An 18,875-nucleotide genomic window follows, 5' to 3' on the forward strand; every position below is an offset into this window, starting at 1 on the left:
TTTTCCAAGAAGGAGGAATGCCTCTGTCTTGATGGTTCCTGGAAAACTAACCCCTTTGGGGCTTCTCACTGCTCAGAAGAAATGGGCTTTGAGTAATCCTTTTTGCATCTCCGTCACCCAGGGGAAGAGAGGTGACAAACTGCTCCCAACATTACCAACTAGAGAATCAGATTTCCACATGAGTTTTATGGGGGCAACACATCCAAACTCTATCACAGTGCATTTGTAGTCATTCTCAGCCATGTGCAGAATAGTGAAAAATTTGAGTTGCCCAACGTGTGTTCTCAGCTGAGGATGAAGGCAACTCTGCCTTCTCGTTTGCACTCTCATATTGTAAACAAGTGTCCTTTTCACAGTCTATTTAGCACCACATTTTTCACATTGTTGTGCTTTTTGTTGATTTTTGCTATTTAAAATGGTCCCTAGGTGTAGTGCTGTCTACTGTTTCTAAGTGCAAGAAGACTGTGATGTACCTCTGAGAAAATTCATGTGTTAGATAAGCCATGTTCAGGCATGAGCTACAGTGCTGTTGTCTGTGAGTTCAATTTTAATGAATCAACAATATATATTAAATAAGTTGTCTCTAAACAGAAATACACATAAAACAAGGTTACGTATTAATCAGTTGATGAAAATTTGTGACCAGAGGCTCACAGGAACCTACCCCTGTATTTCCCTTAGGCACAATGGCTCAGTATTCACTGCAGTAACTCATTGCTCACATCAACCTTACAGAACATAACTATTGCAAATAACAAGAATCATCTATATACTGTGGGAAAAAGTGTTTTTCACATACATCTGATTTCCTTATTTACACAAGAAAAAAAGCCTTCCCAAGAAATTACAGGGGTCTGCACTTATCCACGGTAGACACTTTCCAAGATTCCCAGTGGATGTACCAAACCCTATATATACGATGCACAAATTTCTTTTTCCTTCTTCACAATTTCACAAGTAGAAGATTCATTCTTACTGTAGATCTTAGCAACTTCAGCATACAATTTTTTTCTTTCCTTATTAAGTCAAGAACTCTCACCTTTACACTTAAAGTCAGCACTTTATAGCTTCTCTTTGCCATTTCTGAACTGTCAGCATCACTACTCTTGCACTTTGGGGCCATAATTAAGTAAAATAAGTGTTAGTCAAACACAAGCACTGCAACACCGAGACAGTCGGTCTAATAACAGAGATGGCTGCTAACTGACTAATGAGGCCGGTAGCATGTACACTGGATATGCTGGACAAAGGGATGATTCATGCTCATAGGCAGGAGAGAGTTGGTTGACTGGAGATTTTATAATGCTACTAAGAACAGGGCACAGTTCAAAACTTATGAACGGTTTATTTCTGGAATTTTCCATGTAATAGTTTCAGACTGCAGTTGACCACTGGTAACTAAAACAGCGCAAAGTGAAACCGCAGAGAGGGGGACAGACTACCGTTGCTTTCCAAAAGAGCCTATCGGCTCAGTGGCCCTGCCGTCTAGCATCCTTTCCCCCTCTTTTCTCTTCATTCCATTCTTCCTCCGTTCTCTCTCTTTTCTCTTTGTCCCTTGGAGGGATTTCCACTTAAATGTTTTACAAGAATCTACACTCCCATACCAGATTTGATAGAGGTGGACACACAAGACACACAGACTTGTAAAATTTAAGTCTGTGGATGTGTTTCCACTAAACTAATTGCAAAAATCTGTCGCACCACAATTCCATGGGAACCCAGAGAAGAGTATTTCCTTAGCTTGGGCATTCATCTTTCGAATCTCCCCAAGTACATTATAAAAATACCCTAAAATAATATTTTTTTTTCTTCTTAGTTTTCATACAGTAACCGCACTGCAGTCGCCCATAGACCTAAAGGTGTCCAGTCCTTGGTTTCTTTCTTTCTGTCTCTTTAAGAGGCAGGGCGGGTGTTTTGCCCTATTCCGAAATGGCTGCCCATGCTTCACACGCTCTGCGCATGCTCCTTGAGCGCAAATCAGAGTTAAGGCGATTCAGGGACTCCGACCGCGCAAGATGGAGATTTCGTCGGCGGCGAGACTGCACGTCCCAGCATGCCTTGCACCCGCGCCTGGAGTCGGGACTTGGAGTGATGGAGTTCCCCTGGCGCTTTAGGCCGCGGAGTCGGTTGTAGAGGTTGAGGTGGAGCCCGCGGTGGGGGAAGATGGAAGCGTGGCGCTGTGTGAGGAGGGGCTACGGCCGCTGTGTGATGGGGAGAGGCCGGTGAGTAGGAATGAGTGCCCGCAGGGAGGAGGGAGGGAGGGGCGGGCGGCCTGGGGGCGGGGGCGAGCGGCTGGGATTCACCCGGGGCGGGGCGGGGCCGGGCCCGGCGGGCCTGGGGGAGGAAGGAGGAGGAAGAGGGTCTGGGCGATGGTACGGCGCGGACGATCATCCGGAGACCCTGAGGGATAGGTAAACCCGGCGTGCAGCCGGCGGGACGCTGGGTCGTCGAGGACCGGGGCCCCGGTGCGGAGCTTGAAGGCCGCCGGCCAGGCTTGTGCCTGCCCGACCCTGCTTGGCCTTGGAGCCTCGGCCTCCTCGCCAGACTCCGCAGACACATCCCCGAAGCTGACCGTCCGCGGAGAGGCCGCCTGTCTGCTGCGGTTCCCCGCGGGCCTGCCCCTGGGGAGGCGCGCGCGTCGCACACAAGCTCAAGGGGGTTTTGTTGGTGTGGTAGTGTCAAACTTCGTTCACCAACCAGCCTTTACGCTTGTATACCAACCAGCCTTTACGATTATTGCCAGATTCTCGTTCCACCTGTATTATTTACTGGCTATTTCTTTAAATTGACTCACTTTTAAAAACACTTAAATGGGTGCGGTTCATATTAATGTCGCCCTTAGCCTTGTGGGGAAATCTTAGGTTTGATGTTTTTTCCCTAATAAACTTTAAATACATAGATATTAAAAATAAAAAAGTTTAATTGTGTACTATATAAACCCGATTGGTGTACCACTCATGGGAAGCACAGCACTATATGATTGATTACATAAATGATGGGGATCTGGTTTTAACTCCCATAGGCCCGAGACTTGATGGCAATTCATTTAGTTCAACAGTGTTTCCTGAGTACCCGCTGTGTGCCCGGCACTGTGCTAGGCAGTTCTTAAGAGACTGGAATTGAAATTAGTAACAAGGCTCTGGTCCTGAAGGGGCTCAGTGTCTTAAAAGAAAAAGACATCTCTTTAAATAACTACAAGTAAAATAAGTGAAGCACAAATATTATATTTCGGTACTCTTATTAGGATAGAAAATGCACGGACCAAGTGCCCAAGTCCCTATGGCTTTCTCAATTGTCACAAATCAGGATAGAGGGCCCATGTCATGCGTTTAGAGATTTACAATTAATTTGATTTTAGAGAACAATTCAAGAATACATAAACCGGAAATATATATATTAAAAAATTTAACTGCCGTTGAAATGAAAAAACAACATATAAAGGTCAAATAACAATACAATTTGAGCAAAATTCCCTTAGAGATAGAAGTGGACATTTTTGAGATTGTGTTAGAAATGGACCTATAATGAATTCTGAAGAAAAGGATAGAAGTCCTCTGAATCCAAACGTTTTGCCAAAATAGTAAGAAGATGGTGCTTAAGTTGCAGTTTTTCTTGAGCACCGGAGAGCAATATATCTATTAAAAATAATTTTAGCAGTATTTTGGAGATATTTTGGATGACAGGTTAAATTGATGCTGTTGAGTTTGAAGTGTTGTCAATTCCTAGTAAGTAATCTCTAGCCTCTTTTATTTTCCCCAAGGAGAAGCATGCTTTAAAAAAAATGGAAAAAGTAAATCATCCACCCACTGATTAACAAGGGAAATAGTTTTGTGAAGTTGTGATAGGCTTATGTTTTTTTAGATATTCACCTGTTTGGAAAAATCTGACCTTGGTATAAAAAACTGCTTAGGAACTTTTTTTACTCCAAACCCAAATTGGAGGAGAGATTCACTTTAATTGTAGTCTGGTATGTGTTCCATATTTGATTTAAGTATTATGTTTGCTGTGGATTCTATTTTTTCATTGAGTTTTATTAGGTGTTAGAAAGCTACTCTGAATATCAGTTTGATGTTCGATTCATCTCTCAGTTGAACTGTGGACTTTTTGAGGCATATGTGGTGTTTTGGGAGTGTGCATGGCATTCTGTGTTATGTATGTTAAGTAGAATTCTGTTCATGATTGTTTCGGGAGAGAATATTGAGATATTGATGCTAATAGTTAAAAATCTTGGGTGTTTTTCTTCTCATCCTTCACAGATTTAGAAGTCACATTTTGACTATTAGGCATTATCTTCTCTTGACGAAATAGATTTAGATTTCGTGTACTATAGCTGAACAAAAAGTGGTACCTCAAGGAGTGTATTTATTTCTTTTAGATACCCCATGTTTTCCCATCACCCGAAGAGTCTGAGCAGAGATTGGAGTACACCGTGGGAGAATCTGCAAAGGTGTTGCTGGAACAGACATATTTCTAGTTGTATGAGGTGGCCTGGACATTATTCTCGTGCTCCTTACCCATACTTCAGTAGTAGGCATTTTTCACTAAACTGGAGGCCACCTTGTTTGTTTGAGTCTAGAACACAGTTTCAGTACAGTAACTGGAGACCTGACAACCTGAGCCAGACATCTTTGATTCATCTCTCTAGTTACGTCATGAGCTCTGAGGGAGATGAGCCTTCATCAAAACGAAGAAAACACCAAGGTAAAGGTGTAGAGATAGACATAAATGATGGACTTAGTTGAAACTTTCATATCTAATCCTTAAAACCTCCTGTAGGTTTTAGAGGTGTGTGGTGGTTATTTTTAGCCGGTAGTTTTCTGTTAGGAAAAGTAAATTCTTTTTTAAATGAAGTCTTTATTTTTATCTTCAACTGTGTATTTCTGGCTGTAAGAACAGAAGTGACTCTACAAAAAGAATAAAGTTGGAAAAGAATGGGGAAATAGATTAAAACAGTAAGTTTAACTTAAGAATAACTTTTAAGTCAATGTTTTTGAAACAAAGGTCCTTAGATGTCTTAGAGATTGGTGATGTATTCTTGGAAGTTCACAGGTCTAAAAGAATTTAATTGTGTTTTCATTTTTAATGCTAACTTTTTCATATAAGAGAAAAGGACTCTTTGAAATCGAAACAATCATAAATGAAAGATTTTCTTATAGAATAAGATTTTAGCTTATTAACTTTGTATTTCTCAAATTGGGATCTATAGTTAAAATCCTGAGAGTCTGTAGGAAATATCTTAGAAAAGGAGCTACATCTTACTCAACTTTAAGAAACAGGTTTTTTAAAAATGTTGATTACTTCTATTTTTTTATGTTCTTTTTACTCTAAACAATTCATTCGATTCCCTCTGTGCCACTAGCCCTGCCCCTATCCCCATCTCCTGAAAGTATAAATGAGGTATCTAAGTAGAATTTGGAATTGTCTTTCTTTTTTTTTTTTTTTTCCTTTTTGTCTTTTTCCGTGTCCGGCAACGGATCGCAACCCTCAGTGTCGCCCCCGCACCGGACCGGGACCAGCAACGGGATCGCAACCCTCGGTGTTGCTCCCGCGCCTCACTCAGCCAGTGAGCGGGAACCAGTCTGTATGTGGGATCCGAACCCTCGGCGGGACCGCCACCACGCTTCCCAAGCGGCGCACTATAGCAGTGCACCACCGGGCCGGCCCCTGGAATTGTCTTTCTTATTGAACTGTAGTTTTCAGTGAAAATAATTTCTCAGAAGATACTTGAGAGTAGGCTGTGTGAGTGTTAATGTGTAAGGAGCTGATGTATAAGTTTGTCAAAGGAAGACATTCAGAGTGAGTCTTATTGAAGTCAGAGCAAGAAGAGTTAATTAGTTAATGCTCTTTGGGTTCCTTCTGCCTTGTTACTAGAAAGTAATCTACAGGCTTCAACTGGGTTTCAGTCGGAGTTGTTAAACTAATATTCAAATAAGTGTATAATTTATTGCTACACAGTTACAAAGAACCCAGTTAGAAAAAAAACAAACACGTATAAGTAGAAATTCTAAGCACCCAAAAGTGAAAATCAATTTGTGTAATATTTTACCACAGCATATGGAGATAAACAAGAAATACTTGTTTGAATGAATGAAAGGTGTATTTAGAGGCATTAAAATTACGTTCCTAAGAACAACCCATGATCTACAATAATCTAGGGCTGTATGATGACGTCCGATTGCTTTTCATTCATATATTCGTTGTTCATCAGGTCAGCACACTCCTCTTTTGTTCAGCCTCTTATAAATCTGTTATGTTCTCAGATGGCATAGTGATATAAGCATGGACTTAGGAACCACTCCTGCTCTCATTTCTGTTCTACCACTAACTGTGTGAACTTGGACAGGTTACTTAACTTCTTTGTCCCTTGGTTTCCTAATGTAAAATAGTGCCTACTCTGAAAGTGTTGAAGATGAAATGAGATATGTCAAAGTGCCTAACACACTGTCGGCTTCATAGTAGGTACTCAGAAGCTTGTGGTAGTGTTTTCCCTTTAGTGGATGGGAAGTGACATTTACATACTGATGAGCCTTGACTGCAACCTGACTCTTTATGTGTCCATTCTTCCTAGGTATTATGAATAAGGAAAATGCTCTTCGTTAAGCCATGTTTGTGACTTCTGATATTTCACTAATACTTTTCAATCAAGAGAACAGCATTGCTAACTTGCCTATCACTTTAAAGTGGTATTTGAAGGATTGTGTGACACAATTATGACTTTTTAATTAGGCACCCTAAAAACCCGATCAGGCGTATTGCTTACTTTCTTTGATTCATCTGTCTTCTCTGCTGTGAACACCTTGTTCCTCCTGACATGGAAGGTATATAAGCTTTTGTAGTGTGCATTTATGTTGTGAAGTATATGAAGGCCAAAGGCTGTCCACTCAATCAGTGGTTTTCAAATTGTCTTCCATGGAACCCTAGCATTTGAACACATTTCTGTAAGTTTTTTAAAAGCCAATATGGTCAGGATAAAATGTGTGTTTACCGCATCATCCCAGCCCCAGTCCCAACATGCCAAAGATTGGTATGAAAAGTAATGCTGAAGGGTTCTACAAGCTATAGAAGTTTGAAAGCCACTGTATTAATAGATAATCCAATGGTCCTGGTTATTTAAAAAGTGGAATTGCAAAAAGAGTTGGTTTACAAACTCTTTAATTACCAGAACTATAAAAATCTTAATGTATTTATATGCCATTACATGTACATATTTCATAAGGAAATATGAGTTTTTTAGACACTCATCTTTTATATTTTAATATGGCAGTGACACCAGGGTAGTGCTTAATTTATAACTTACATTTTGTTTGCATGGCTAGAGCTGTTTCCATCTTATATACATATGACTTTGATTTGTGGCTTAAACTGTCATAGACAGTCCTCAATTTATTAATGAATTGTGTTCTGAAAACTTGATCAGATCTGTTTACCTCATAGAAACTATGAATCTCAGTGTCTCCGCAGAGCTGGTACAATTAACCCTAATTCTGAGCTTTTGGGGGTAGGATTTTTTTTTTGTTGTTGTCTTTTACTGTGTCTGGCAACGGATCGCAACCCTCAGTGTCGCCCCCGTACCGGACCGGGACCGGCAACGGGATCGCAACCCTCGGTGTTGCTCCCGCGCCTCGCTTAGCCAGTGAGCGGGAACTGGTCCGTATGTGGGATCCGAACCCTCGGTGGGAGCGCCGCCACGCTTCCACCGGGCCGGCCCCAGGATTTTTTTTTTTTGCAGCTGGCCAGTAAAGGGATCCGAACCCTTGACCTTGGTGTATTAGCACTATACTTTAACCAAGTGAGCTAACTGTCCAGCCTAGGATTCTCAATATTCGGTGAAGGATAGTTTCCTTCTCTTACCTAGGCATAGGACAAGCTCTAGGCAAAATTCTATAATAGTTGAAGACTTTTGTTTAGTTTGGTTTTGTTTCTTTCCACCTTTTTTTCTTTACCCTTCTCCTAGTACTTCATGATATCTTACATGTCCAACTCCTTTGTTCCACTCAGACCTCACTAGTCATAAAAACTATCTTTCTGGGCCGGCCCGGTGGTGCACTGGATAGTGCGCCGCTTGGGAAGCGCGGCGGCGCTCCCGCCCGAGGGTTCGGATCCCACATACAGACCGGCCGCTCACTGGCTGAGCGAGGCACGGGAGCAGCACTGAGGGTTGCGATCCTGTTGCCGGTCCCTGGTCCGGTGCGGGGGCAACACTGAGGGTTGCAATCCGTTGCCGGACACGGAAAAAGACAAAAAGACCAAAAAAAAAAAAAAAAACTATCTTTCTCTTTTATCCTTTGGTCAAAATTTCTATTCCCTTAATGGAGCAGATATCAGCTACTTATGTATTGAGGAAAGTAATCTGATTAAACTAATTTGCCAGAAGGTATTTTAAAATTATTACTTCATTGGCATTTTGATATAGCATATTGATTTTTTTTTTTTGTCCATTTTGAGACCGGCCACACCACGCTCAGCCAGTGAGCGCTGTGAGCGCACTGGTCATCCCTATATAGGATCCAACCTGCGGCGGGAGCGCTGCTGCGCTCCCAGCGCCGCACTCTCCCGAGTGTGCCACGGGCTCGGCCCTTGATTGTAAATATATTGTCATTGTAGAAGATTTGGAAAAATCGTTCATAATCCTACCATTCAAAGATAACTACTATTGGGCCGGCCCAGTGGCACACTGGAGAGTGCGCCGGCGCTCACCGAGGGTTTGGATCCCATGTGGAGACCGGTTCCCGCTCACTGGCTGAGTGCGGTGCGGGCGCAGCACCGAGGGTTGCGATCCCGTTACCGGTCAGTAAAAAAGACCAAAAAAGGGAAAAAAAAAAAAAAAGATAACTACTATTGAAAATACTGGTATATTTCCTTTTAGTCGTTTTTTTTTCACCCCATATATAAGTGTATAGAATATTTAAACCTCAATTTAATTTTTAATTGGTGGTATTTTAGGCATTGTAATCCAGTGAAGTGAAAACCTTCATGCAGGATAGAGGGGGATATTCTACGGCTGAGAGTTTTCATATAATCTAATCATGCTTGGGAGCCCATCTCCAAATCTATTTTCCCATGTTTTTCTCATTTCTTGTTTACCCCTTCTTCCTTTGAGCACATAGATTCTCTAAAAGTTTCACATTTTTCTTCATGGTTTCCATGGCAGTAAGTATCCTCTTTAATGATGGGGTGAGGGAGACAAGATCAAAGGTAAATACACACATGCGCAGTGGTCATTTCTAAGTAGAGGATTAGCTTTAATGGCAAAATTTCATGCTTCTCGATTTTCTTTTCATCAGTTTTGCAGAGTACATGATGTCTTTACCGCATATAAACTATGACACATTCCTGGTTGTTGCAGGCTAGGTTTGTCAACCAGCCTTTATCATTTACTAGCATCCTATAACTGTGTGACATTTAACTTTTGCTTTGGTCTGCATTAAAAAGATTTCTTTTATTTGCATTGTTCTACTTTAGTATTTTAGCACTAAATGCTGCTTTCGTATATTGCCATTATGTACCCTTCATTTACATGTAAAACCAGAATTCTGAACTGAAAGTTGTTTCTGGAACTTATGTGATGATTTTATCTTACTAATAGGGAATAAAATACAATGTGAAGTCATCTTATTGAAAACCAAACTGTGATGTACACATATATTATGGTTATAAAGTTTCTGAGCATGTCTGTGGCAGAGCTACTTCTTAACCACAGAGAAGTGAGAAACTACAACTCGTGTTTCGTCTTAGCTTTATTAGCATATTCACTCGGCCTCCAGATGACTTGCTGGATCCTTTTAAATCTGTTTTATACCTCCTGGTCAATCAATACATCATTTTATTGCCTTTGTAGTCAGTTCGATGACAACTTCTGGTTATTCGGTGCTATGTTGCAACTTCCTACAAAAAACCATTCTATTCATTGTCTATGGGAATTTTTTAAAGGCAAAAAAATACATAGGAAGATATACGGTCAGTTTTTGATTAATTTTTTATATTTTCAATATATTTTAACAGGCACAATAAAACGGAATTGGGAATATATATGTAACCATAATAAAGAAAAAACGAAGATCCTAGGAGACAAAAACGTTGACCCCAAATGTGAAGACAATGAGAACAACTTTGACTTTTCAGTGATGTCCTATAATATACTTTCACAAGATTTGTTGGAAGATAATTCACACCTTTATAAACACTGCCAGAGGCCAGTATTACACTGGAGTTTTAGGTTTCCAAATATTCTGAAAGAAATTAAACACTTTGATGCAGATGTAAGTGTAAAATATTATCAAAATTCTTCACACAAGAAAAAGGTTAAATGTTTCATTTGAGCATTTGCGAACTAAATGATTTTAACCATTTGTGGGGTAAGAAGGGAAGGTGTTTAAGGATAGTGATGGAATAGTTCTTAGCAGGGTTATCTTGGCTTCTGGAGAATCATTTGTTAATGGTTGTTGGTATAAATAGTCATCTATCTTTTCAAAAAGTATTCAAAAGTTTTAAGTATCAGTCTGTCCTGAGATGGACTGGTAACATTAAATATTCAATAAATATTTCTCTTGATTTGAAATTCTGATAATTCATGCAAAAATTTAAACTAGATGATGGCATTCAAAGAAATCAGCCTCTTAGGAAAGGACCTGAAAGATTAGAATTAATGAACATGTAAATTCTGGAAAAATACCCTGACATGTAAAGTAAAAATTTTGGATAGTAAGAGCTCCATGTGATTAAAGGCCAGGGTTTTGCGGTTGATCAAATTAAGAAACATTAATTTGGTAGATCTATAAATAACAAGAAAAAGGATTGTAAATCTTTTATTTCAACTCTCATGAGGTTTGAAATTTTAAAATCCTATTTTTAAAGGTGAGAGTACCAGAAAATTTATATTTGCATCTCTGTATTTTAATTCATGTCATTTTTTTCTTCTAAGGTACTTTGTTTGCAAGAAGTTCAAGAAGATCATTATGGAACAGAGATCAGGCCAAGTTTGGAATCATTGGGTACAATGTAACTTTTATTTTAGCCAAATTTACTTTTGAAGATTTGTGTGTTATTAAAGCATAACTTGCTAACAAAGATGTGTGGTGTATTTGGCTAAAAATCTTAATATTTCAAAAGGTCAGGAAAAAATTAAAGTATTCAGGTAGGGACTTTTATTTGTTAAATAATTTGAATTCAAATGGAAAGGTATATAAGAATCTCTTAATAGCTCCCTTTCCCTGTCATTGCTTTGCCCACCAGTAGACCTCTAAGATGCTGAGCTCCATGGGATCAGGGACCATTCTGTCTAGTTCATCATTATAACACCAGTGTCTACCAGTGCCTAATGGATAGAAGCTAAAAACCTGTTTGATGAATAAATAGAAACAGGTCATCTGTGATCACATAAATTTGAGAAACGTGCCTGCTTTGCATTCCATTCATTCAGCAAATTTTTTTGAGAGCTCACTATATACCATGCAATGTTCTAGACAGTGAGGATATAGCATTGGACAAAATGCTTAAAAAGTCTTCTCCTTTGTGGAATATACATTCAAGTGGAGAAAGGCCAACTTAATAAATTGTGTAGTATATAGTAAGTAGGGTATTAAGTAACGATAATTTTCTGGAGAAGAGCAGGAAAGTGGAAAGGGGAAGGCTTCAGTTTTAAACAAAATGATCAGATAGGTTGACATTTGAGCAAAGACTTGGAGGAGGTAAAGGAACAAGCCATGCCTAGAGCATTGCAGGTAGAAGAAACGGCAAGGGAAAGGCCCTGAGGTTGGAGTGTTTTGAGGCAAGTGAGGAGTCCAGTGTGGTTGGTGGAGTCAGGTGGCAAGAGCTACAGGCAAAAAGAGCAGAGATATGAGGCGGGGGGTAATTATAAGGCCTTGATGTCATTGTTACGGCTTTGTTTTACTAGGGTGGAAGTGGGAGAGTGGTAATGCACGTTAGCATATTAAGGACTTAAGTCTGTCAGTAAAGAGCCTATCAGACCCAGTCCCAAACTTTTTTGATTCCAATACTTAACATCCTACATTACTAATGTTTTGTAGAATACACTTTGGTAAACATTGTTCAGAAATATTAGGAGAGCTAATATTTTTGTGTTTTTGACATATATGTGTGTATATATTTGCATATATGTGTGTGTGTGTATATGTGTATATATAAAGTCCCTTGTTTTAAATTCATTTTTTTCTTGTAGGTTATCACTGTGAATATAAGATGCGAACAGGAAGGAAACCTGATGGCTGTGCCATTTGCTTCAAACATTCCAAATTTTCCCTTATATCAGTGAACCCAGTGGAATTCTACCGACCTGATATTCCTTTGTTGGACAGAGACAATGTTGGATTAGTTTTACTCTTGCAGCCCAAAAGTCCATGTGCTGCCTTTCCTGTGATCTGTATAGCTAATACACATCTGTTGTATAATCCAAGGCGAGGTGATATTAAGCTGACCCAATTGGCAATGCTACTGGCAGAGATTTCCAGTGTTGCCCATCAGAAAGATGGCAGCTTCTGTCCTATTGTTATGTGTGGTGACTTTAATTCTGTTCCTGGTTCTCCACTCTATAGTTTCATAAAGGAAGGAAAATTGAATTATAAAGGACTTGCCATAGGAAAGGTAAGTGTTTGCTTCATCGTTGTTAGGGAGGTGGCCTCAGGTGCTCTGTTGTAATGTAAGGATAGTCATCACATGGCTGTTTGAAAGCCTTACATATCCAGTACCTCACTTTACCAAGCTGTAGTGATTTTCCACAAATAGGAATAAGTAATTATATTCACTTGGTTGAATTTCATCTTTTCCATCTATCTGTGGCAACATACTGTTGGGAGGAATTAACAGGCAGCAAAAAGCCAAAATGAGAGAAGAAAAATAAAATTGACAGACATGGATACCTCACAGATAAGGAACTGCCTCTACAATGTGGCAGTAAAGAATTTTGAATGCTGTATGTGGGCAATCTGGTTGGAAAAACAGTAATTTAATATTATATAAGCTTTTTTTTTTAATGTGATAAATATTTTAATCCTTTAGCATAGTATAATTTATCTCATGTTATTTTTATTGTGGTTTCTTCTGCTTACTTTAGATCTTTTGATTTTCGGTATGCTTAACCAACATCTCCACCACTGGAATTTTGAGTGATAGTTGAAATTTCTTAGTTGATGTCTCTTAGTATCTGATATAACAGGAATTATAGTGCAGCTAGTGAAAAAGGAGGGGGGCACTATTTGTCCAAAACTATATCATTTGAATGTCCAAATTAGGGAAAAGTATGTATAGGAAAAGATTGTCATTTTCATGTAAATGATAAGTGCTTTCTGAACTGTATTTGAATAAGATTTTATAAGCACAAAAGTATAATGCGTAAAGGGTAATACTTACCATTCTTGGGTTACCTCTTATTTAAGACAAGCTTTTCAATACATAAACTATTGAAAATCTATTCACTTAAGGTACCTGTTGAAATTTTGTTTAGGTATCTGGCCAGGAACAGTCTTCACGGGGACAAAGAATTTTATCTATTCCAATTTGGCCCCCAAACCTAGGTATCTCACAGAACTGTGTGTATGAGGTACAGCAGGTACCAAAAGTAGAAAAGACAGGTAAGTATTTGCAATACATTTTGGCAGTCTGCTGGGTAATAGTGTTCCTTTGGAAGACAATAAACTAAATTTGTCAAGGGTAACAGTCTCATGGATGAGTATTCATATATATAAATATATAGTTATTTCTCATTCCTATTTTTTTACAAAGAGCTCTAAATTTACCTTTTTTAAGGTGAACTCCCAAAATTATTTGTGCATGAATTATTTGCATGTTGCTTTGGAATTGTTTGCATTTTATATTTCCTAATTTGGGAGACCATCAAAGCATATAGATTCCAGGATGAAACGTTTAACTAGGCAACTATCTAAACTAGATATGGCTTAAATATTGTTTCTAGAGTAAGAGGGGACTGTACTAAGGCAAACTAGAACAAAACAACATATTAAGAGTACTGATATATTTATTTCTGTTTTTATAGACAGTGATCTGACACAAACAGAGCTGGAAAAAACAGAGGTCCTAGTGACAGCTGAAAAGTGAGTTCTGAAAAGCAACAGTAGACATTTGCTGACTTCAGTGTAATAAAAAATCATTGCTCCAAAATGATGGTATCCCGCGCTGGCTTTTAAGGCAGATAGACCTGAGTTCCAATCCTGATTCTGCTTTTTTTTTTTTTTTTCAAAGATGACCGGTAAGGGGATCTCAACCCTTGGCTTGGTGTTGTCAGCACCATGCTCAGCCAGTGAGCCAACCAGCCATCCCTATATAGGATCCAAACCCGTGGCCTTGGTGTTATCAGAACCACACTCTCCCGAGTGAGCCATGGGCTGGCCCCTGCTACTTTTTCACTGTGTGATTTTGAGCAAGAAACTTAACATTTCTGAGGTTCAGTTTCCTTAGCTGTAATTTGGGGGCTGTGAGAATTAGATGAGACAAAGCATATAAAGCACAATGTTTGATACATAGTTAATGCCTGGGCAGTGTCATGAAAGGAAACAGCACATGTTACAAAAGGACCAGCTTAAGCACTCTTTGAAATTTATTGCCATTACATGTTTAAACAAAGGTCAAGATCACAGAAAAATATCTTTCAGATTTCAGGAGGATCGGTAGTTGTTTTTGACTTACTAGATCTCAAAAAAATCTATAGGAGAACTGATCCAAAAAAGAATATGCCAGTAGAAAGATGATCATTTTTATTTATCTTGTAAACTGTAGGAAAAGGTCACCAGAAGGACAAGTGAAGATGCCTGGGTTCCTTACTAAAGAAACATGAATGTTTGGGGCTGTGTGTTTGTACAGCAGGACAGAGACTTAAATCGTTCTTTTTGGGAGCTTCTTGAAATGGGTTGATGGTTTTATGTTATGGCACTTTTATAATTTTTGTTTTAACATTTAAATTTAGGAGCCAAATCGGAAACATCTCTCATTCATTTTATCTGCTTTCTTCTCAATTTTATTTTGTATACCTTGTCTTGAGAAAATATTATCTCATAAATAAGAACCTGGAAAGAAGGAAGCAATTTTTAAAATTTTTTAAATGAATATTTAGAAATTTATGACTTAAACCTTCAAATGCAGTAAAAAACCTTTCTGAATAATATTAATAAAGAAATACTTAGTTTTGAGTAATTCTGGAAATCTTTTTATGGTAAAATGAGATATAAGAAAAGATACTTTGAGTATCTTTATTTTATTTTATTTATTTATTTATTTTTTGTCTTTTGTCTTTTTTCCATGTCTGGCAACGGATCACAACCCTCAGTGTTGCCCCCGTACCAGACCGGGGACCGGCAACGGGATTGCAATCCTCGGTGTTGCTCCCACGCCTCGCTCAGCCAGTGAGCGGGAACCGGTCTGTATGTGGGATCCGAACCCTCAGGCGGGAGCGCCGTCGCGCTTCCCAAGCGGCGCACTATCCAGTGCGCCACCGGGCCGGCCCGTATCTTTATAAATACAGTGTGTTTATATGCATAGCTTATATCTGTAAACTGAAAAATTGGTAGTAAGATAATAGTTTGCAGGAGACCCGTTTGCATTTAATAATATTGTAAATTCATGATGTGTTACTAGAAAGTGATCTTTAAACAGTTTGCCATTAACATCATATGTATTTGTAGTATGGAGTGAATGTCAGTCATTATAGAAACTGTTTTAAGATGCACTATAAAATTATTTCACATGTTATAACAAGAATAATCAGGGAAATATGGCCCCTCTGACATCAAAAGTCTGGGGAATTCCAAATAGCATTCCTGAAGGCCACTTTGATTTTCTTTCTTAAAAGCACAACAAAAAGCTTATAAGTTGTTTTAGAATACGTTGTTCATTAGTAAGTGGAAATCCTCAAACATGTTATAAATAATTTAAAAATCACATAAATTTTGTAATTATTGAGCTTTTTTATCCCCGTGTGTTACAGCCTTGTTAATGGGCTTTGGATATCACTGCATGAATAAATGAATGCTGAATTAAGACATGATCTATTTAAATAAAGCTTGTCCTAATGTCTGATCTTAGTCTAGAAATTAAATGAAAAAGTACTTTAAATAGAAGTTTTATAGAAATCGTGAAAAACTTGATGGATGCTAAACATTTTTTCTTTTCAATTTAGATTATCTTCAAATTTACAGCACCATTTCAGCTTGTCATCTGTTTATTCACATTACTTTCCTGACACTGGAATTCCAGAAGTGACCACCTGTCATTCCCGAAGTGCCATAACTGTGGACTATATTTTCTACTCTGCAGAAAAGGAAGATGTTGCTGAGCACCCAGGTAAAGAATACATGTAATCTTAAATTCTAGAGAGCACAGCAGCTAAAACCTCAAGGCTGAAGTTGAGAAAGTTAGCCAAACGTCTAGGTGAAGTTCTAGATTTCAAAGTTAAAAACATTTTTAAATAGATTGGAAATATATTTGAATAAATCAGTTAATTACCTGCATATGATGAGGGAGGCAATAAAACACACCAAAGCAAGTTATTACCAAAGAATTATATCCTCGTTCCACCCTCCAGTTTCAGTCAGCTTCTGAGTTTTAGGTCTTTCATATTGCTCTGTTTTTACTTGCCATAAATTTACTGTTTTTCCTATGACAGCAGCTGAATATACTCATTAACCATCAACATATAGTTTTCTACTTAAATTTTACTAAGGCATGCTGCCTTTGTTGGGGGACCATATTTAAGTTGCCAACAACAGAAATTTTGTTGTGTTGACCCTGGAATATTGGATCATTCTGAGGAAGAAGAGAGTATAATATGACTATGTGTTTTCAAAAAGTAAAGGTGATAAAACACTTTTCCTTTGTATGAGTCTATGAAAATCAGATTTTAAACATTAACCAAAGGACTTAAAGTGGAGAAGAAAATGCAGTTTAAAATAACTGGAAATCCAAAAATATTCAGAAAACTATGGAAGTCCAAAATGTGAGCAGCTGTTTTTTCTCTTCTGATTTTCCCTTTTTTTTGGTGATACTTTTCTTTTTCCCTTCTGTTTGTTTGGGGTTTTTCCCCCCTTTCTTCTGGGGATTACCTTATTATTAACACTCAGGAGATGGCTTACTCCTCTCACTAGACCAACTCTATGAAATAGGCTTGTTGCTTTGAATTTATAAGGTTCTGGCAGTTGTCATGCTGACGAAAGTTCACTAGGTGGCAGGAGAATGTCATGGATCAGCATCTCAAATCTCTTATTGAGAACATGTCATCTTTTACTCTATTTCTGTGGGTACTTACTCTGGTACTAAATTATACTAATTTATTCTTTAGTCACCTTATAAACTTCTTACACGGCTGTGGCTGGGTCTTACTGGTTTTTCCCAACTGCATAATGGCTGGTGAATGAATTTCTAGTGTAGGTCTCAACCTCAAATTACTCTTGACATTCTTAGGTATTACACTGATATTTTCTTCTAAAGATTCGCAGAACTTGAAATAGAAAAAATGTTTGAAACTGCCATGTGTTTAAAAATTATAATTAGGTTATAACTCAAAACTTTATTCATATTCTAAAAACTGTTCCATCTTCTGGAGAGGTCTCAAGTTCTTTATCATCATTGTTTAGAAAGAAGACTTGTGTGATTAAAATAAACTGTTGACACAATTTCACTAAATATATATATGCTTCTTTAATGTAGGAGCTGAAGTTGCTTTGGTTGGTGGCTTGAAACTTCTAGCTAGACTGTCACTTCTTACAGAACAAGACTTATGGACTGTTAATGGACTTCCAAATGAAAATAACTCTTCAGATCATCTGCCTTTACTGGCTAAGTTCAGACTTGAACTCTGATTCTTCTTTGATTGCATTCATAATTTTCTTTCCAATGTGTATGCTTTTCAAAGAATGTAAAGTTGTTTTTGAGTGTCTGCATGTTTATTTTTGCGCTGTGGAGCCTTTGAAGAGGTTGTGTTAAATGCTTGAAACAGATATCAGAAGAAACAAGTTTACAATAATTTTCTTTTTTAATAGTGAAAAATATTTTCATGACAAGTGAGATCTAAATACTCTTTATCATAAAAGAGATGTAAGTATTTTTTATTGTAAGTCCCAGTAAAATTGACAATGATTTTTAAATATAGTGCATCATTCTTATAGTAAAGAATTTCATTTTGTGTTTTTGGCAAGCTTTACAGTGGGTCCAGAATATCTTTGAATTCTTGCAAATCACAACTTGTTGCCTTTCGAGAAGGTCCGATGTCATTGGGATAACTCTGTTTGTTTAGTCCTAATTAGTTCATCTCAGAAATCATTAGGTCATTCACAGGTGTCCAATAATTTTAGCTTGTTTTTAAAGCAGCTTGATAATACATTTTAAATTATACAGAATGCTTAAACCATCTTATTACTGTCCTGAGCCATGCCTGCATTTTGTTGGGGAAATGTTTGGGACACACAGGTCACCATAACTAGGAAGAGGACAAGGTGCTTTATGTAAGCCCACTCTTGTAACAAACAGAGGTGGGCCCGAGAGATGCAGAGACTTTGGGGATATGCCTTTGTTTCCCTAGCATTTTTTTTCTAATTAGTTTCAAGAAAAGATCCCTGGGTTGGGGGAGAAATTTTATTTTACTGAACCAATTCTGTAGAAATTTATTTTATTAGGGGACTTGTCTTTGGAACAAAGTTGGCAGCTATAAAATTGTTTTTGTTACGCCTCAGAAATGTGAGGAACCCTGTAAAACTCTAGCGGGGAGATACCAACTTAGAGCCCTAATACTCTTGAAGTAGTCATTTTATTTTTATTTTATTTATTTATTTTTTTTCCTTTTTGTCTTTTTTCATGTCCGGCAATGGATCGCAACCCTCAGTGTCGTGCCCGCACCTCGCTCAGCCAGTGAGCGG

At 38.2% G+C, this 18,875-nt stretch overlaps 1 protein-coding gene across 5 annotated transcripts; it reads left to right on the forward strand.

Annotated features, from left to right (window-relative positions):
- Positions 1-2,025: 2,025 nt before the first annotated feature.
- Positions 2,026-18,107, forward strand: ANGEL2 (angel homolog 2 (Drosophila)). Of its 5 annotated transcripts, none has more exons than XM_008592624.1 (9): positions 2,026-2,222; positions 4,376-4,701; positions 10,003-10,259; positions 10,922-10,991; positions 12,179-12,600; positions 13,460-13,586; positions 14,009-14,066; positions 16,145-16,308; positions 17,671-18,107. In XM_008592624.1, the coding sequence occupies exons 1-9, from the start codon at positions 2,164-2,166 to the stop codon at positions 17,820-17,822; spliced, it is 1,635 nt and encodes a 544-aa protein (XP_008590846.1). In that variant the 5' UTR covers positions 2,026-2,163; the 3' UTR covers positions 17,823-18,107. The 5 variants fall into 5 exon arrangements, with proteins under 5 accessions (XP_008590846.1, XP_008590848.1, XP_008590851.1 ...); XM_008592626.1 differs by having other exon boundaries at positions 16,222-16,308; positions 17,671-17,757; XM_008592625.1 differs by lacking the exon at positions 2,026-2,222 and adding an exon at positions 2,354-2,411.
- The last annotated feature ends 768 nt before the right edge of the window (positions 18,108-18,875 follow it).

The sequence above is a fragment of the Galeopterus variegatus genome, unplaced genomic scaffold (genome assembly GCF_000696425.1).
Source record: "Galeopterus variegatus unplaced genomic scaffold, G_variegatus-3.0.2 Scaffold8112, whole genome shotgun sequence".
Lineage (NCBI taxonomy): Eukaryota > Metazoa > Chordata > Mammalia > Dermoptera > Cynocephalidae > Galeopterus > Galeopterus variegatus.